The sequence below is a fragment of the Pleurodeles waltl genome, chromosome 8 (assembly GCF_031143425.1).
Source record: "Pleurodeles waltl isolate 20211129_DDA chromosome 8, aPleWal1.hap1.20221129, whole genome shotgun sequence".
Lineage (NCBI taxonomy): Eukaryota > Metazoa > Chordata > Amphibia > Caudata > Salamandridae > Pleurodeles > Pleurodeles waltl.
The window spans coordinates 596,718,847-596,740,433 of record NC_090447.1 but is presented as its reverse complement, the minus strand read 5'-3'; the positions used below and the strand labels follow the sequence as shown (position 1 = coordinate 596,740,433).

At 43.2% G+C, this 21,587-nt stretch overlaps 1 protein-coding gene across 2 annotated transcripts in view; it reads right to left on the bottom strand.

Moving 5' to 3' along the window:
- GAS6 (growth arrest specific 6) overlaps positions 1-21,587 on the bottom strand; it is a 333,398-nt gene that overhangs the window by 245,172 nt on the left and 66,639 nt on the right. For both annotated transcript variants that reach the window (XM_069204632.1, XM_069204633.1), the window contains exons 3-4: positions 8,004-8,028; positions 5,701-5,763 (exon numbers count right to left, since the gene is read on the bottom strand). In XM_069204632.1, the coding sequence (XP_069060733.1) occupies positions 5,701-5,763; positions 8,004-8,028 (88 nt within the window). The remainder of the gene's footprint in view (positions 1-5,700; positions 5,764-8,003; positions 8,029-21,587) is intronic.

Genomic DNA, 21,587 nt, shown 5'->3' with positions numbered 1-21,587 from the left:
CTCCATCTGGCAGTACCTAGGAGCGCATCTTCCTGGCCACTGAAATAATAACAGAGTATAGTTTTGGTTTCTGCCCATGACATAGAGGGTATTTGTCTGAAGGCTTGTATTTTTTCAGCAACCTGGGAGTCATCTTCTGGACTGTCACTGGAGTCAAACAGGCATCCTTGACTTCTTTGCAGCAAGGGCAATTTCGGTTTTGGAAAAATGAGAAAACCCAGCAGATCCTGTAATTCTGGATGCAGAGGAGTGTCTTGAATTTCATCTCCTCCATAGCCTATACACAGACGTCAACCGGGACTGTCTTGACATCAATCTCTTTGATGGTGAATCTTTCAGCATTGTGTGCCTCAATGTCAATGGCCAGAATGACCGAGAATGCCTCAAGGTCACTAGTGTCCATGTCGAATGGCTAGGTAGAGAACATTTGTCTACTTGTACTTGTCCTCTCAGCATCAACATTACCCCTGCCACAGAACTAGCTTTCAAGAACATTGCTTCAACATCGACTGGTTATCCCAAAAGTGACAGTTGCGCCTGGAATGATGGTTATGCTGTTTATGCATCTTTCTCTCCTTGGATCTTCCTCTTTTGGCACCTTTATTAGAAGAGTGCAGAATCTCAGTAGAGGGAACCCCTTTCTGGGCCGCTGTCAATGTTTCTTCCTCCACTCTACGGTTCTGAAGTCTTAAAGCTCTCCCTCCAGGCAACTTTCAGTAGCGTGCTCGCGTTTACGCAGATAACACGGAGACGAACAAGAAATGAAGATAAATATCGTGACGATAACAGATACGAAGTAAACAGCAATTGAAACGGAAGTATTAGGAGACGAACGGAGAACAGGCTGACGAAAACAGCGGGATATCTTTCAGTAAAGGTGCATTAACATAGGACAGCCTTCAAAAGCCCTGAGGAAGTCATTGGGTTACATCCCGGATGAAACACGTTTTGGCTTGGCTGAGACTGAAGTGAATGAAGAAAATAAAGAAGAACATTTTGGAACCAATTGGGACTGTATTTTCACGACGTGTGCTTGTACTATATTATCTCCCTCCAGGCAGATTAATTCTCTGTCATTCTGTGCTCTTTTATCATTTTCTGACAAAAATCAGTCCCTGGCACGGTGAAAAGGGTAAACTGATCACACACGAGCAGTGAGAGTCTATGGCAGTCACTGCACAAGTGATGCCACTGTGACGAAAAGTCGCTCTAAAAGTGAGAGACAAAGATGGGGAAAACGTCTCAGAAATAAGAAATGTCAATTCAAGGTGAAAAAAATTGAATTCAAAGGGGAAACACCTCAAAAACAAAGGGAGGGAAAAACTCTGAAATGTTCTGATAATCTCTCAGCTCGAGCTAGGAACAAGAACTGGAGCTGTGAGGCAAACTGCCAGAATAGTGCACGCTGTGAAAGGGAATCTGCTGCCTCCTAAAAGGAGCAGTTTATTTTTTTCAACCTCGTGCACTCTTCACCGCAGACAGAAACCGTTTACTTAATGTTGCTCTCTGAAATACAAGAGTCCTGCTAGTAGGACGACATAGTTTTCAGCTAGGTGCTTTAATGTAGACCTGGTGTGGATGTAAGCTGGCCATTCCAAGAAGACAAAAACAAATCAGTAAAAGCTGACAATATTTTTATAATGAAGATGACACCTATTTTTGGAAAAATGGGAATTGTCGACTCCAGGTCAAGTTTTATTCAGACCGCAGTATGACAAGAAATGCGCTCCGAGACCGCCTCCCCTCCCCCACCCTCAATCGGGGGATAGTCTACATATATGACTATTACTGAGGATTCTACGAAGCAGAACCACTCGTTTCCTTTGTGAAATATTTCGTTGTCAGCATGTCTGATAAAATGCAAGCCTTTCATTTCTGCGACTTTTGCAATCCAGGACAACTGGCAACATTTCCTCAAAGTGCAAACCAAATAACATAATCAAGTCGGGAGACCAAACAGCTGCTACACGCACGTGAGGCGTGTGGGTGAGTGCACGGCCTGGTGGTGAGAGTTCAGTGTAATGTCAAATCAGTGAGCCAGCGTGCAGGGCGTAGCGTGGGAGGGGTGGGTGGAAGACGATATACGTAGGGGTGTGGGTGAGTGAGGATGTGTGTGTTACTGTCCAGAAGCTATTTTATTTGGAGCAACTGGTGAAATATAGCAATAGAAACCTGTTTTAAAAGAAAGATGAGGACGGCTGTGTAACCATTGAAACTTTTCTACAACCCTTGCCTTGAAGATCACTAAGAGATGAAGGGAAACCACCTAAAACGGACATGGACATAACTACGTGGGTTGCTATAGAAGGTGGGGGAAAGGTCATTCGGAGGGCTTAGGTGTATTTTGTACATAATAGGGCTATTTTATCTGGGGATGTATTTCACTAGGCCATAATAAACCCCCTCTGAAGTGCCAGTAATACTCTTTCCTACTATTGCCTTTGCGCTACTGTGTGTTTACAGCTTATCTAAGAAAGTTCCAAAGTGAAAGACAGTACTTTAAGGCACACATGTTATAAATATATATTAAAAAGACATTGAAAAGGCCTCTGTAGGTATGGTTTAGTTGATAAGTTCATAGGGAAAGCATATGTTGACTTAGGGCCTGATTTAGATATTGGAGGACGGGTTACTCCTTCACCACAGTGACAGATATCCAGTCCGCCGAAATCTAAATCCCATAGGACATAATGGGATTTAGATTTTGGCGGATGGGATATCTGTCACCGTTGTGATTGATGTACCTGTCTGCCAATATCTAAATCAGGCCTTCATTTTGACAATGTGCACAAACTGTTTTTCAAAGAAGCACACATTCATGTGAGTTTAAACCTGTAGCAATTCATGCAGATTGGCCAAGCAAGTGGAACATACGGAGGGACCAAAAGGATGCATTTCTCATTTAGCTTTCCACATGAATTTTTGTGCTACTGAGAAAAGCATCTGACAAAATAATATCAAGATTGTCGTGAACCAGTGCTTATGCTAGGGAAGTGGTGATGTGTAACTGGGCTCTCGGTGATGCATGATGAGGAGCATAAGTACTGTGGTCCAGTGCTCTCTGGGAGCATGGACGTTATAGCTACCAGGAAGTTCAAGAAGGTAGCTACAGTAGATTATAGACCCCAAAAATATTTACTTGAAAATAACTTTTACCATTTGAAATTAAGACCGTCTACAAATATTAGTTACTGATCAATATAATAAAAACTCCTTAATTCCTGAAAAATATCATTTGAATGAGGTGTTGCCATTTACAATTCAGAAACTAAAAAAATATTGTAATAACCTAATTAAGCCTAACAATGTAATTGAACTAGCATCTCTTCTGAACCCGAAGCCAGTGGATTTTTTTGAGAACTTAAATCCTTCTGTCTTGGATTGTTTACACTCATGCTTCATCATTATTTCGGTCTCACCTGGGAATTCAGTGGAGTAAGGTCAGGCAAAAAAACAACTATTCTGTTTCCTCAATGCTACTTAAAGTTCAGAATATTGACAGCTCCCCGATACCATGTGTCTCATTGTCTCTCCCTTTCATCCGCAGCATTTGTACTAAGAAAAGAGACTGGGTTACTGAGGCTTCAGAAATATGGAACCTCTCTCACGTTAAGCTTGAAGGAGGTCCTAAGTAACTCTAAATGTAGGTTGCCTCAGGGGCTGACTTGCCTGAAGGCTTCTCTCACGTTTTCTTATGAAACCTCTGGCTCCTGGCCTCCGCACCTTTTCAGATTCTCTTCTACTCAGCACTAACATTATAGTGATGACATCAGAGGTGTTTTAGCAAAGGCTCCCTCCAAAATATTCTCCATAACATCACTCACAGGCCACCCCAACCAAGTAACACTTACAGACCACAAGTGTATCAGCATTTTATCTAGTGTAACACTCTCTTAAAAACACTTGAATCATTAGCCTCTCAAGGGCTTTAGTGCTACGCCAATATGACACATGGTTGTCTATCTTTCCTACCAAAAGGAAAAGCAACATGTTACCAATGATCAAATTACGTTTCCCTGTAGTTCTCCTGCATACAAGGTAGGCATACAAGACAACTACAGAAATGCTATCTGCCTCGGATAACTGTGGCCACCAGGAAGATGTCTCCTTCTTTTAACCTTGTTATACTGAAACCAGCATTCTATAAACAGGAATGCTAGCCCAGAACCAAGAAGGACCGAAAATGGCACTGCATTATCACACGCTTATATTCTAAAATAAAATCATGTTTTCACTAACCCCCATTTAAGGTTGCCCCACTTAACAATTCTACTTAATACAAAGGACTTAATTTAATTTCCCGCTAAAGAATAATATTTCTAAAACAAATGTATTGTGGTGTTTCCAATTCCTGAAGGTATGTCCAGGATCAGGTTTTCAATACTCAAAGATACACAACTCTACATATTTTGCTCTGCCAATACAACAAGGCTGGAGACTTTAAAGAGATTAATTCGGACTGCATAGTAAAATCCTTGACCTCCCCAAACAGACTCATATCACCCTGCACTTCAAGAAGCTACCCTGGCTCCCTATCCAGAAAAGACGCTAATTCAAGATGCTGACCCATGCATGCAAAGCCCTGCACAACGAAAGACCAGCATACATCAACAAACGAATCCCTTCCACCAACTGGCCAGACAGTGGCAATCTGCCTCACCTTTTCCTTACAGACAATTCCCCGATCCACTGATCTAACAGCGGAGGACACTCTTTCTCCCACCTGGTGACCAAAGCCTGTATCAAGCTTCCCTTGCACCTCAGGAACAAGGCATCACTCTGGTAATTCAGATAAGGACTCAAGACATGACTTATCGAATGAACAGAGCATCGAGAAGCAGCTAGCAACTTCAGCACCTTGAGACCCTCACGGGTGATTTGCTGCACTTTATAAATCCTAATTGATTGACTGACTGATTGAAATAGGTATGAACTTGTGAGGAGGAAGATTTTTGGAGGGCCATCAACGTGAAGTCCAAACTATCTCTAATGCCCATCATAGTTGTGAAGAAAAAAAATCAAACATCAGTGCTTTAAATTGAAATGTATAGAAATGTAAATATAGTAACTCAGGCATTCACCAATGAGATTTATCAAGAAATGCCGGACTCTCCCATTAAAATTAATACACCCCTGCTTTGAAGGGCAGGGACTCTCCCTTTCAAAATAAAGAAGTTCAGCTACTCAGTAGTTAACAGTACCTGCCCATTTCAAGTCTTGGATAGAATAGCAAATACATGGTGCTGGGATTTAGAAGATTTCTGCTCAAGCAGGTTTGCGGATGGTCCTACCATCACGTCATATATGATCCACTCTTTATGACTTCTGTCAGTGCACATTAAAAGGGTTTCCCAACACCCAACATTTTCTTTACATTATGATCACTGGATGGTATTGGGCTGGCACCTGTCTTATTCACCACAGGAGTTACACACCACACTATCTTTCAGCAAAGGCTTTTTCACTCCTTAAGCCTCTTTCTTCTCTTGTTCATTGTTTTGTGTCTAATCATAATTTCTAAAGCACATCTACTTCTTTGAAGTTTTAAAATCGAACTCCATTTATCAACATGGAAGACACAGTAACCTTTTTATAAAGACTTAAGGAAATAAACTAAAAGTGGCAGTGGCTAGATCAATAAGACAATATAAATCAGCCAGACAAGTCTGTAATACAAAATACACAATAAAAAAGACTTACTGTGTACGCAAGTAACGAGGCCAGAATTCCTTGCGTATGGCGACCCAAATAGTTTAATACATTCTGCAGACAAAAAAAGGAAATTTTTATTACTTTTTGGCAGCCACCACAGTGAAAAAGGTGTCAGTAAGGTTGCCAGTGTTTCTTCAAGAAATGATTTGCAGGGTGGTTCCAGAACCTTGTTAAATTACTTTCCTCCAGGTGCCTTAACAATTCTTCTCATTTATTAGACCTGTTTCAGCTTTGATGTAGAGTGGCGGAATTATAACCTACTCAGGGAAACTGCACAACCACTCCACCAGATGTGACAACAGTGTTAATAAAACACATATAAAAACAGCGTCCACTGCTAAATGCACTGTGAATATAAAAAGCAGATGGATTACAGGCCATTTCGATTTCTATTTTATAATTTTTTATTACATAAGTGGAATACATCAAGCATGTAATCTAAGCATGAAAAGCACAATGAAAAACAGTTTTTTTATTTATACTGAATTTAGACAAAACGGGCCGGCGGCGAAGTGACTAAGGGCCTTAGTTCCAGTCAAACCATTAGAGGCTTGTACACGGAAAGCCTTAACTTAGCCAGTCGCTCAAGAGAATCGCTCCAGTCTGAGTCAGTACAAAAACGTGGTTAGACTCCTGGGAAGCGTGGTCCACACGCCTTAACGAGGAGCCAATTCTTTCAGTTCTAAGGCATATTTGTATTACTCCCCTGGGGTTGTCCCGAGGCTCACTTCAAACGCTTGGCTTTCGACAAAAAAAGAAAACCGTAGCCCGGAGCATCCATTTTAAATGCCGGGCTACTCGGTCAGTTCGTGTTTTTTACATGGCTCGTAACACTGAGGTTTAGACAATCTCCAAGCAGTACAACTGGTAGCCAAATGGGGAACTATCTGAAGTAGATAAAATGGCTGTTTTTAAGAATTACACAATTAGGTCAAAGAAGGATACCAGGCTTAGAACCTGATTTCAACTGTTGCCACTTAACCACCAGATCACACGTCACACCCGATATCTACAACGTCATAGCTTATGAACTAATTTCGCAAAAATCAATTCCGGGTACTTCACACACCAAAACTATGCATGGTTGTTCAAACTGTAGCTGAAAACTGCTCTGGAGCTCTTACCTTCTTCTGGAGAATGACCTGTAAGGTATTTAGTTCACTTTCAGACACTTTTAAACTTAACTTGAAATCCACTGATAGGGCGGCGTTTAAAAAAGCAAGATACAATTTGCCATATTTTATACAGCTTCGCATAGGAGTAAAAAAACACTGTGATTCTCAATCATTTTACTCTGCTTGCTGTGCAGGGAATGGAGAAAGGGCGCTTTGCCTCAAAATTAGTATCAGCTTTTAAATCTAAAAACCATGGCAAAATATGTTTACGCCATTCCTCATGGACAATCTGGAATAAGTGTGCACAATCAGTGTGCTCTGTTTTTAGCAAGTGACAGACTGGTGTGTCACTAAAGACCGGGGTCACTGGAATTATACAGCAAGAAAGGACCAAATTATGCAGCAGGGTTGACTAAATTATGTGGCAAGAAAAGGCAAGTTATGCAGCAATTGTTTTGCTAGTATTACTCCATTATTTTTTCATTTTTACATGTTAATACTTTCTGGCCAAAGGGTTCATCTCATTAGTACCAGTTTAACACACAGAAACAGAAAAAAGGAAGCGATAAATGTGACCTGTGAACCTTTGAAAAGGTGCTTTTACCATGGAGCAACAGACATTGCAGACTTTTTAGTAACTTTTGATCCGTTTGAGCTAGAAACAAATGTATTTTATTAAAATCTGCCGATTATGCAGCACGTGATGGATTATGTGGAGAACGCGGAACATCTATAAATATGTGGAAAATGCTGCAACCACCAAATCTCTTAAAACCAGTGGACCTGCTAAAGACTGAGGGCAAGGGCTGCTCGCTAGGAGAACTGACAAACCGATAACAGGAGGACACAAAGTCAATTCAGAGGCACCTGTGTATGAATCAAGATCATCAATGCATACCAGATTTTCTTTACTCGATGTTCTGCCAATCAGATACTTGTGCACAAAATATTTAGGCAAAGCCATTATCTCATTTATAACGTGTGCAGCAAAATTTGGAACAAAGAATAAGGTCACCGGCTTTCCCTTTTAGCTTTTAAAGAAAATTAGCCCAGGCATGTGAAACCTAATACACTCTAGCACAGAAGACATGCTTCATTCAATACGTATAGCATAGAAATAAATTAAAGTACAGTTTCAGGCATAAAACATTCTATCCCAATATTATGGCAACTCACCCAAGTATCGGTCATAAAAATATTCCTGCAATAAAAAAAGAAAGAAATTATAAGCGTGTTAGGCAGCCCGGATACTTCCCTCTTACATTACAAAGCACTTACAGTATATTCACTACATCTGCTTGCAGCAGCTTTAAAGCTAGACTAGGATGCAGGCAAAGCGATCTGTGCAAAATATACAAATATATATTCTAGGAATTTCCTCAAGGACATTGACAGAGGAAAATTATGAATGGAAAAGAAATGCTGCACTACAGAACGATTGGCAAAGCCAAATGGTCACACTTTTAAAGCGGAAATCCATGTAAACAAAGACATTCATAAATGCCGTTTGCAAAGCTTACGTGCCAGTGCTTGGCAAAAAGCAGCAAAAAAGAATGATTTCTGTATAGAGCGCTTCTAGGACTTACAAACCCTAATGTCACAGCCAGTGTGATTTAGTGTACTTTTCACATGTAAAATAGCCTCTCGTGCACATGCTGGAAGATGGATGATATAGCAAATAGCCAACGCCATGAAGTGAGATTGTGATAATCCTCTGAGTAGACCCAATGCTCACTGTGTGTTTGTTTGTAAACAAGTGGTAACAGTACGTCATAAAGACAGAAGAGCTGTCAAATCAGGCCAAAAAAAGGAGCAATGTAATCATGCACCCAGAGGATAGTCGTCCTCCACAACAGAGGAAAACATACTGGATAAAACATTTAATATAGAAGCTACACCCATAATTGTGATCTGTAGCATCAAGTGCCAGTGGTCGAGAAAACTGGCAACTGAACGTATAAATTGTGTGCTCTTTTACCACCACTAAAGGTGTGTCCTTAGAGAAGGCCCCAAACGGATAATATGCCCAATGAGCAGAGCATAATTTAATTATTCATTTATTTCATGGCTTCCTTAAGTGCTGCATGATGCCACAAGGCACTTTAGAATGTTGAATATGGTATAGTTGGATCTAAACAAAGAAATCCGGAACTACAGGATCGGCTGATAAAAATGACCTTTGCAGTGCTTAATTTGTGCTTGTAACGGTTGTGAGTGGTGAGCACTGTCACTCGCCTTTGTGGTCCACAATCTATTTTTCATCCTCAGACTTTGACCCAGGGAGAGAGAAAAAGGCAGAAAGGGGAGTAAGAAGAAGGAAGGAAGGATTGGAAAACAGTGCCAGGAGGAAAGCAAGGACCTACGAAGAAGCAGCAAGAACCAGGTAAAGAATCAGAAAGTGAAGGGTGGAGAAAGGAAAGGGTGTAAGACTAGGAACCGTTAGTATTCTGCAATCACAGTATTAGGCAGCACCAGCACAGACTACCAAGAAACACTCTTTGTTCCTTATATTTTTTCACACATTAAGCTAGTGCCTTCTTCTCTTTACTCTCCCAGTTATGCACTATATTGGGTATTAGAAAGGTATGACATCCTTAACCCAAAGAATATCTACACATGAATCTTCTTAGCTTGTGATGAAGATATGAATAAAGGATGTAGAACATAGGTACCAAGCAGGAATGGAATGTGTGAAAATGTTCTGGTGATCAGACACTAGTTTAAACACAAAGGCCCTCATATCATGAACCTGGCGGTCTTCTGACTGCCACGGCCACGGCCACGGTGGCGGTCTCAATGCCGATGGGCCTGCGGTGAAGACCGCCACATGATGAATGTGGCGGGTTGGCCTCTGCCAACCCGCCACATCCCGCCTGTACCGCCGGGCTGGAGATTAGCATCTCCAACCAGGAGTCGGCTTTCCACCAGGGTTTCCGCGGTGGCAGCACCGCCACAAAAACCCTTGCGGAAAGGCTAGCGGTGACCGTAAATTTCTTTCTTGTCACTGGCAGACAACTCCCCCAACTCCCTTCCTACAAGCCCAATACCTCCCACCCCCCTCCATAACAGTACCACCCACCCCTACCAGAAGAGCATACCCCTTCCTCCCACCCCCCACCAGAACAGCACCTCCCCCCCTCCAGTACTAATGAAATTAACCCTTTGGCCGGGAACGGGCACTTCAAACGCCGGCAGCGCCCCACCATCAGGACACCGCCAGGCCGTGTTGCAGGTTGTAATACAGCTGGTGGAGTCCTTTGGGCAGGGCGTGGCCTGTGGTGGAAACGCCCATGTGCCTCCGACCACCAGCATGACTACTGGAGGATTTCCACCCAAAATGTGGCGGAAATCCTACAGTACTCGTAATATGGTGGTCGGAAGACCGCCAGCGGTCTTCTGGTGCCCGTGGCTTTGTCAGTCTTGTAAAAAGACGACCAAAGTCGTAATGAGGGCCAAAATGTCTTAATCCCTCAACTGTGATGGAAATGTTCTACACCTGTAATAAACACTACTTTTAGACAAACTGCCATTGAAAACATCACATTTACACCATGAAACCTACTAAAATAACATGCCAACCCACATCCAGTATTTCTACACATATGTCTATGTTGTGAACGACTAGGTAAAGTTTTTGTTTTTAGTCAAGGCTATGTTGACAATATTTGTGTCCTCCTCCAAGCTGCCACCCTCAACCACTTGTGATTTTGTTCATCTAATGTTTAACAATTGTAAAAAATGTAACATGTCTCAATGAGTCTGACTCACAAAAAGAAATGGACATTTACCCCCACAGGTTGTCTTGTGTCTTGGGAGCAAATGTCCATTGACATTGTTTTGGGATTCGGAACAAGAAGACACATGAGAACTGCAGCAGTTCAAATTGCAATTTACTCAAATGCGGTGGCATTCCAGAACCTGTAATTGCAAACAGTGTAAATTAAGTCTTCGGGAAGTGTTTTGTGCGAGTTCAATTGTACTTGTTAACCCCCCTCCCCTCTTCATGGGGAAAAAATATTCTTCTAAAGGAGCATATCCTTCCCCTAGACTGCAACCAATTATACTCATTCCCACACTTTTTCATGGCATGAATGAGTGTGAACACATAAGCAAGTGTGCTTGTACGTGATCCTAACTTTTAGGGCATTACCCTCCAGAACGTCCACTTCCTGCAGTTGGAAGAGGATTGAAAGGCATGGAAAGTATGCCTGGTTAATTTTTTTTCGCACATGTGAAAACCAAGACTTGTGAATCAAAAACATACCTTTACGATCATGACCTAGCACTGTTGAAAAAAATGTAAAATACTGGAGAAAAATCAAACACATATCTTACGGTATCTTGAAACTAAACCTTGAATTCAATATTTGCAACATTTATAACGGCGTGGGTTTACTTCTCAAATAGTTTTCACATATGATACCCTGAGCAGAATTAAAAAAGTCTGTTGCACATGAGCTAGCTCATAAATACAACAGTGGGACTAATTGCATAGATATTTTTGGAACACAAGAGCAGTCTGAACACTGAATAAGGAAGTTTCCAAATTTAATGGAAAAAAGCTTGCTGCATCCAACTCAAACAAATGCTATGGCCATTTACTGCTCTCCAGCAACCCAGGGTCTAAGTACACATTCCCACCCATCCCCAACACTTTAGTGCCTTAAATGCTGCCTCTGGTCTCCCATGGACTATACAAAAAGAAGAAAATAAAACAAAACAAACTTGCTAAAATCTGCTTATCCTTGGAGAAAAACATATCAATTTCTGTGCTTTTACAAGCAGGCTGGGAGGTGTGGGAAGCAACACAAAACATGGGAGGTGGGGATGTGAGGGGGAAGCAGCACATGAGGGACAGATTAAGGAAAAACATGCACTCCGAAAAAGAGAAACGTAGTTCCCTGATGTAAGGCAGGGAAGGATACAAGTCATCCAATGAAAAGGATGGTAAACTAGCTATGCTTCAGGGGAGGGACCAACACAAGAATAGGAAGGAAATACATCAAATAAGAAGCAAGAAAATTAGATCTGCAAATAATTAGATTGACAAGAAAGGCAACAAATGATAAGCAATGAGCTGAACCAAAGCCCACTGCACGTATTGGTACGGCGCACAATAGGTCTGTTACAACAAACAGCTAAAAGCTGTCTGTACGTGAGATGTAAAACAAGCTATTTGCACATTTAAGTTGAAATTGAATGCATAAATAACTTTGTGAATCAGACATACTGATTTTTTAAAAACTGTATTGATAAATTGTTTTACAAAAAGTAAGTTTTACATTTCTGTACAGGTGTTTATTGAAAACTTTGCACAATGGCTGATACAGAATGGCTATATTCTTTCACAATTATAAAACAATTGGAAAATATCATTAGGTTCATTTATGTTGTTTATACATGCTTGTATGTAGCTGTTGAAAGGGCAGACAAGTATAAAGTAGCAACAAAAACTGTGTAGGTATATACATCTCTATCTACATCTCCTCAAAGATTTTCCAAGAAAAGTACTTTACACAGGTGTTACTTACTCTTCTGATCCTATGATTACAGTATTCTTTATTTGTCTGAGAACATTCGATATCCAAACGCAACAATCATAATCGGGGTTGCACTTGAATAAGTAGCATCCCTAATTAACAAAAATTATTTGGTTACCAGGTACGCTCTTCATTTAGAAAAAAAGAGACTGGCTTGTCATTGGCCTTTATCTAAACACTCTTAAACCACTTTGTCATGGATGTTGCTATATTGTGGTATTGGGTTTTCTAACATTTATATTAAATATTATACTAATACAAACAGGATGAGGTACAGAGACCAGCCTGTACTCTGCCGGTGTCTTCAGAAAAGTGCTACTAATTAAAATATTGCTTGATAATCACAAAGAAAAGAACATATTTCTTCACTCAGGAAAGAAAACAAAAGAACATAGCGTTTGATAATTAGGACTCTAGCTTCACCTAGAAATAAAAGGTTCACAATGCAAGATGACAACCAACGTTAGCACTTTTCAAATGCAGGCCTATACTAGCTTTGGTCAATCTAATCTAATTGTAAATAAACGTGTTTTCTGTACAAATAACATTGTCATGTTCATGTATGTTAATGTCGTGTTAAGGCAAAATATTTAATATAAAAAAGTGTCACCAACACCTATAGTTTTTAAAACTTTACTCCAGATGTGTGGGGCTAAATATGGCAGCCAAAAGATTGCTAGAAGCCAGAACTGCCTCTATGGCAAATGTGATTGTGCAAGAAACATATCATAAGTGTAGAAGAGCCTTCCTCCTGGTTTCTCTAGTTCTGGATACTGGAACTAATGAACAACATTCATTGTAGGGAAGAAAATGGGCTCAAAAAAGCATGTGAGCCTCGCCATGGTGTCCCAGCGCTTTGTGTTTTAGTGAGTTCTAACCCTACTTCATATCGTTTTATGATTTCCAGTGGGCACAACTACACCATAGCTAAAGCATCAGTTTTCTATATTTTCCTACAAGTTACCACCCTTTTCAAGCAGCTGTATTTTTATAACTTCCATTCCAGATATAAATCCTACACCAGCAGAATTTGCTGTGCCAAGTACTATCTGAATATCAGCAAACATATTCCCATGAAGCGTTTCCATAGCAAATGGATTTAAATAAATCACTTTCTGTCCTGCTCTTAATTTGAATTATTCTATCAGTTGCCTTCAGCAAGCATTAACCATTTAACATATGTATGCGGTATTTATACAACACAAATCTAGCTGAAAGGCAACAGTGATCATGAAGCACTGAAGAGACACTGCAAGCATAAGTGAAAAGATCCTTCATCCTGAGATGGCTTGCCTCCAAACAGCTAAGCATTCTCCATTATAAAGTCACAAGACTTCTTGCCCTTGAGCCTACACCTTTCTTTCACAAATTTTTTTTTAATCAAAATTCCCCCTGCTTCTTTTTGGTTTATACTGTCTCTGTTCCTAAGATCATGAAGAACTTGAACTTCCCTATGTATGAGAAAAGGTCCTAAAAACCTTCATCTACCATTTAATGGTAGCACACATTCAATTCAAGGAAATGTGTTGGAAAAAAGGCACCGTAGACCTCATCTCAGGGCTCTAAAGATGTCACCAAACAATATTTATTTGAAATAGTCAGGCTAACGTCCTTGTTATTGGCACTGCTAAGAAGACAACGGTGGTGTGGGGAGAGGTGAAGCATTTGGCCACTAACCCAGCAATTAATTTCCTGTTATGTCTATAGACTTTTGTGTACAACACTAACGCTCTTTGAAGCATGTTACTGCTGTGTCTTCTTAGTATTTCTTCATATTTACCATTTGCCAAGGGCTTGATAGCTTCTGGACTGTCTGCAGTGTGCACTGCTGCATAAAAATATAAAGTCTAAGAACCTGCCCTCAAAGCAGTGACGAAACTCAGGGCATGCATGTGCATTTGCAGAATTTTTGAAATATGCCATTCCATGCAACAATGCAGAGCTAGCAATATGTGCTTTGATAATTTGAGACTACATTGCAGAAGGGGGCTGGTGTAAACATGTGTGGGTTATTTGTGGCATGTAACCAACTGGGAGTGATATAGCACTGTAATTATTGGGTGCATGCTATAGGGTTTAATTAGGTGAGGCTAATATTGTGCAAGGGATGTGCAAGGGGAAGTCTGAACTATCCTTACTCAGTGGTATGCTGTCTGAAAAAAAAAAAAAAACAGACTTCGTTCATAGGACATGGGTTTTTCATATTGTAAGAAATTGGATTGTTAGTTGAGGGGGGTGAGAACCCACCTCAAATAATACTCACACTCCTCATCACATTGAACTTCTAAAGTCACAAAAAAAACCTATGCTCAACACCCTGGTAACCTGGCACAGATCAGCCAGCCTTAGCTTAAAGCAATGTGTAAAGTATTTATGCAGTACTCAAATGGTAATTAACCAAATTAGAAAAACAGAGAATATTCTAATACATAAAATGATACTAAAATGACAAAAAGTCAATAAGTTGAACCAGAGATTTGAATTCTTAAAAACAGCATAAAAAAATACCAAACGCCAATTGCGAGTATCTGGTTGCACTAGGTCAGGGCAAAGTCAGAAGTTAAGTCTTACTGTGATGGATTATCAGTGGGGTACAGGGACCAGGTTTGTCCCGGTGGTAAGTTAACCTTCTGACTTAGAAGGCTTTCTTGAGGAAACATGGACATCGGCGAGTCGTCTGCAAGGCAAGTTGTATCTGAGGAATGGCTCAACAATGACAGGGAGCCACTGTTGATTGGTGGCCGCTTGACTTCAGGCCTGGTGAAGTAGTCGCCGAAGGTTGCTGATGTCGATCAGGTACTGCTCGGCATCGAGTCTGGTGAAGCCATCAACAAAGACTGTTGGTGTCGATGCTCACATCAAATCTAGTGATGCTTGCCGTTAGGAAGGGAGGTGTATATTCTGACTACAACCAAGGGTCAAGATCTTTGGGACAGTACTTGAAGGTCAGGACTCACTCTCACAGAGGCCAGCAGAGGGGACCAGGGTCAAGTCCAGTTGGGACTGGTCATATGGAAAGCAGAAAATGCCCATGGGACCTTGTCCCTGAAGCTCAAACAAAAGGTCAACCAAGCAACGCTTGGAGTCACTTATAGGTAAGCAAGCAGGTCCAATCCACCTTAATGTTCTTTAGACTGCAGAACAGTCATTCAAATTCTTCTCAGGTCCAAAAGTGTTCAGAGGGGAGTTCTGGGGATGCAACTTTTATGTCCAGTGCCAGCCCGTGGGTGGGAGTAATTCTTTGTCCACCCTCTAACCTATTACTAATTTTGAAGCCAGCCTGGTGATGGGGGGATATATGGGGCATGCCTATGTGTGAACTTCAGTTGTCACTGACACAGTAGGGTGTCCTTTGCAGTTCAGGAAGGGGCTTGCCACAGGCCTCCAAACTGCACTTTAAGGAGGGGAACTCACTCCCTACACCCAGGCCCCTTTGTCCACTGTCTGGGAGCAATACATATCTCACCACAGAGGAGCCATCAGTAATCAGGTGACAGTTTGACACTGACATGAAGGCCTCTGATTTCTGACAGACAAAAGACATTAGAAAAGTGTATTTTCATGAATAATATTATAAAAACTGATTTTATCATTAAGTTGGATTTTAAATGCCATTACAAAGAGCCCTTGATTCATTTTCCTAGCTGCTCCCAAACTGAAATTAATCATTCAAAGTGGTTTTCAATGGGAGAGGCAGCCTTGTCACAGTGAAAAACAATTCTATGTCAGGACCGGAGGCTCAGATTATGCTTCTCTTTCCATGCTCTTTATTTTAACAGCAGCCAATGAAAACCATGGAAAACAAAAAACTACATATCCCACATACCGATATGTCACGTGATAACCATAGAGGAGGAAGCCTATAAAGTGTTGCTTCACACCCAAACACTCCTCTTTTTTTGCTGCTTCGCAGCCAGTTAAGTGATTCTTTGATTTATTACATATGATTGTATTTAACTTTGTGTGAGTTTGGGAGCGGGTTCTTTCCCTCCCTAAAAGCGGCCGCTCGGCTCGCTTTCACTTTTGTGGAGTGGGAGCAGAGGAGCGAGGACTCGTGCGTCTCCGCGCAGTCCTCGTTTTTATGGCCGGTATAAATTTAATAACGCGCTCTCAGCAACAGCCTCAGCATTCTGGAGCCCGCACAGCTGCCTTTTCTAGCGTGCGTCTCTTGCCGGCTCCAAAAAGTTATTTGCTTTGCCCTGGGGGCATTTTCATGAAACCGCTTGAAGCGGTCAGAGCTCTATTGACTTTGCCCCAGGGGGCCTATTATCCAGCACTCGTGTTCCAAGCGTCTTTCTGAGCCGGGCCGAGTTGTCTATTTACTCTGCACCGGGGGCCTAATTATCATGCGCTCGTGGTTAGAGCGTCTTTGACAGAAGGCAAGATTTAGTTTTTGTACAGATATAAAGATAATTACACGCTCGTTCTCTAGAGCGTTTTTTCCTCTGAATTGGAGTTTACATGTTACAGCTCCTATCCATTCAGGCTGGGCCTTCACTAATGGTGTCTCTGGCCACAGGGCAGTTCCCTCCACACCCTAAACAACAACATTTGTTTGCCCTGTTTTGCTATCATTACTTCTGCTCCTTTGGGGCACATCTGCTGTATAACAGTATGGCTGGCTATGAAGACCAAGCCGATGATGAATATTATCTGGATGAACCAACGTGTTCCATTGAACAGGACTTGGTATATACTCTTGACGCAGGAGTGCGTCATACAGTTAATCAAGCTTTGGCTAAAGTTATTAAGCCCATTAAGCACCATCTTTTGGGTTTTGCAGAACATCCAGCTGGGATAGCCCCGTCGTGCATTCAACCCATCATGGAATCTCCCTTTCCGGTGAATACCGAAGCATCTAACCAAAGTACTAATCCGCATTCTGCGGACTTTGAAAGCCTTATTAGAAATATGGCAAGGAGCATGATTACAATTCGGGATCACAAAAGAAAGCTGTAAGTGACCCAGTTTCTTCTTCTTCTGAACACTCCTCCGAGCAGGGAGATGATCCCCCTCGCAAGCGCAAGAAGAAGGCTCATCATCAGGAAGCACCTACCCTTAGGGTCCTGGCATTCAAGCCGGAATACATTGTGAATCCCACATCTTCGCTTTGGGTACCACCTCCTGAAGTGGCGGATTATGTGGAATCCCACATTAGACATAGCTTTGATAAGGAGGTTCGGTCCAGGCTGCGGTCTGAATGCCCTAGGCTGGATTTCCCCTCCAAGGTGACTGAGACCCCCGAACTAGACCCTTCTCTGGTCACTTTCCTCAAAAAATCTAGAAAGGACCCAAAGAAGGGTATAGATCGCGCCTGGCGTGGATGTCAGGATAAGCTGTTGGACATCTCTGGCCCATTAACATAGATTTTAGAATTGGCTTTTCAGGCCAAGGAGTCAGGTGAGCCCATCAACCCTAACATTCTAGTGGGTTGGACCCAACGAGCGCTTTGTTTCCTGGGCAACGCCAACTGCGCAATGTCTTCGGAGAGGCGCTGATCAGTGTTGATGAAGTTAGACCCCAAATTGGCAGATCTAGCTACCTCTGAATCAGGCCCTGTGGCCCAGGGTTTGCTGTTTGGTTCCCCTTTCATAAAGGAACTTTCGAAATTTGTTTCAACCTACGCCAGTTTGGACAAGGCCCAGGGTTCAATCAGAAAGGTGCTACATCCGCTTTTTAGAGGGGCCGGACGCTACAGAGGGCGTGCCTTTGGCCGCTTCAACCAACAGGGCCCTCAACGTGGTTACTACCATCAAGGAAGCGGCGGTTTTCAGGAGTACGACTCCTCCTCTTCAACCTTCTATCCATCAAGACCAAGATCTGGTCGGGGCAGATTCCGCAGTGGGAGATCTAAAGGCCATCAATCTTTCTCCCAGGAGTCGGGAGCCTCAGGTGAGACTGATTGCAAGTTCAGACGTAATGTTGGGGGGCACAACTCAGAAATTTCTGCAAGCATGGGGTCTGATTTCTTCAGATGCGTGGGTTTTAGAGACTGTTCAGGGGTTCAAACTAGAATTTTACGAGTCCCCGTCTCAGATGTGTCCCCCTCGGCCAACTTATTTTTCCCTTCAAGAACACGGTCTCATTTCAGCAGAACTATCTGCCCTGATAACAAAGGGTGCCGTCGTCAAGGTACCGCTTCACCCTTCTGGGTTTGTCAGTCCAGTGTTTCTAGTGGACAAGAAAGGGGGCGGGTCTCGCCTGGTTCTAAATTTAAAAGACTTAAACGGTTTTTTACTGTATCACTATTTCAAGATGGAGGGCATTCATTTGTTGAGAGACATTCTCCAAGAGGGAGACTGGATGGTCCGTTTAGATTTGAAGGAAGCTTACCTGACCATTCCTATTTTTCCTCCGCATCGGAGATTACTTCAGTTCCAATGGGAAGGCGAGTATTACGAGTACAAAGTTCTCCCCTTTGGCCTGTCTTCTGCCCCCTGGTGTTTCACAAAGGTGATGCGTCCAGTTGTGGAGTTCCTTCGTTCGCAAGGGGTCCGTCTAATAATTTATCTAGACGATATCCTAATCATGGCCCAAAATCAAGACTTAGGGGGTCATTCTGACCCCGGCCGGCGGCGGAAGCCGCCGGCCTGGCTGGAACCGCCAGAATACCGCTGCGCGGTCAAAAGACCGCCGCGGGTATTCTGGGTTTCCCGCTGGGCTGGAGGGTGACCACCAGAAGGCCGCCCGCCAGCCCAGCGGGAAACACCCTTCCATGAGGATGCCGGCTCCGAATGGAGCCGGCGGAGTGGAAGGGGTGCGACGGGTGCAGTTGCACCCGTCGCGATTTTCAGTGTCTGCATGGCAGACACTGAAAATCTTTGTGGGGCCCTGTTACGGGGGCCCCACGACACCCCATACCGCCATTCTGTACAGGATGGCGGTATGGGGGTCGGAATCCCCATGGCGGCGCAGCAAGCTGTGCCGCCATGGAGGATTCCCCAGGGCAGCGGGAAACCGGCGGTACACCGCCGGTTTTCCGTTTCTGACCGCGGCTGTACCGCCGCAGTCAGAATGCCCATGGGAGCACCGCCAGCCTGTTGGCGGTGCTCCCGCGGTCGTTGGCCCTGGCGGATTTTACCGCCAGGGTCAGAATGACCCCCTTACTGTCTTCTCATCTGGAGTGCACGGTGTTTCTGCTTCAGAGCCTGGGTTTTATAATCAATGCCCAGAAGTCCATTCTGACTCCCTCTCAGAAGATGGATTTTCTGGGTTTCCAGATAGACTCAGTCCGATCTCTATTGGTACTTTCCCCCGGGAAGATTCATTCGATCAAGAGAGAGTTGAGGTCTCTATTATCCAAACAGACTATCATTGAGGACAATTGCCCGCATGGTGGGCCTGCTCTCTTCTTCGATTCAAGCGATTTTTCCGGGTCCTCTACACTATCGAGCCCTTCAGCGGTTAAAGATCTCCCATCTACAAAAGGGTCTCAGTTATGCGGACCAGGTTTTCCTTTCCGAGGAATCTCATGCAGAGATGAATTGGTGGTTAGAACATATGGAAGCCTGGAACGGCAGAGCTATTTTCAGCTCGTACCCGGATTTAGTGATAGAGTCCGATGCCAGTCGTTGGGGCTGGGGAGCCCGTTGCGGATCAGTTTCCACGGGAGGCAGATGGTCCAACACGGAGCTGAACCTCCACATCAATTGTTTGGAGCTCCTAGCCGGCTTATTTGCGATCAAGAGTCTCTCCACTCTCAGGGCGAACTGTTGTGTTCTTCTACGGGTGGACAATATCTCGGCGGTGAGATATGTCAACAAGTTGGGGGGAACTCGTTCCCACATTTTAGCGGAGATAGCCAAGGAATTTTGGCACTTTTGCCTTCAGTCCCAGGGACCAGCAACTTGGTGGCGGACTGGAACTCGCGACACCTGAGAGATTACAGCGATTGGAGACTCCATCCCAGGGTTTTCCGGGCACTCTCTGCTCGGTGGGGTCCCTTCTCAATAGACTTGTTTGCGTCTCGCCTCAATCGGCAGACCAAGCGTTTTTTCAGTTGGAGGACGGATCCAGAAGCAACAAGCACGGATGCCTTCCTTCAGAACTGGTCTCAAGAACAGAGTTACGCCTTTCCCCCCTTTTTAATGATACCCAGGGTATTGGCACAGATCAGACGTCAGCAAGCGAAACTGATTCTGGCGACACCTCTTTGGAGGTCTCAGGCTTGGTTTCTGTTGGCTATGGAGTTGAGTTGCGATCATCCGATCCTGCTTCCCTTCCGGGAGAATCTTCTCCAAGACCCTCTGGGTCTTCGACATCCACTGACCCTGTCGCGTCAGCTATCTCTAGTGGCTTGGCGTCTTTCAGGGAAAGATGGAGTATCCCAGGGCTTTCGCAGGAGTCTTCCAATTTCATTGCAGGTTCCTGGTCCTCCAGTACTCACAAGAGATACGCTTCGGCTTGGAAGCACTGGAGTTCTTGGTGTGGTGCTAGGGGTGCAGATCCTTCTTCAGCAGAATGCTGTCTGGTCCTAAATTTTCTATCTTCCTTAGCAGCATCAGGTATAGCTTACCGATCTATTAATAATTATCGGTCTGCTATTTCGGGGGGACATTTGCCTATTGAGGGCAAACCTATTGGAGAGTTTCCCATTGTTTGTAAATTAATGAGAGGTATCAGACTGGCTAATCCTCCTCGCCCTCGTTACTCTTCCCTTTGGGATGTGAACATTGTTCTTCAATTTTTAGAATCTTGGCCTTCCAATAGATTTTGGTCTAGGAAACAACTTTCAGCGAAGCTCACAATGTTGTTATGTTTAATTTCATGTAAGAGAGTATCAGATGTTAGAGCTCTGGATTTGGCTGGGAGAGAGTTTTCCCCAGATGGGGTTACGTTTTCTATTTCACGTAGAACTAAATGTAATCTGAAGTCCGTTTCTTATCCCTGTTTTGTGGACAACCCCAAACTCTGTGTTGTACAGTGACTTAGAGCTTATGAGGTGAGTACAGAAGAGTTTTGTTCTGATATGGGGGGTCAATTGCTCATTTCCTTGGTTAAGCATTATCATCCTGTTTCATCGGCAACCCTCGCTAGATGGATGCGTTGGTTGTTGAATGAAGCAGGCATTGATTTTTCTAAATTTGGTGCTCACTCTTCCAGAGGTGCTATGGCGTTAAAGTCTTTTGCTTTGGGTTCTCGTTTAGAGGACATTCTAAGGGCAGCAGACTGGTCTTCTCCTTCGACTTTTAAAACTTTCTATTGTAAACCTATTGTGGAT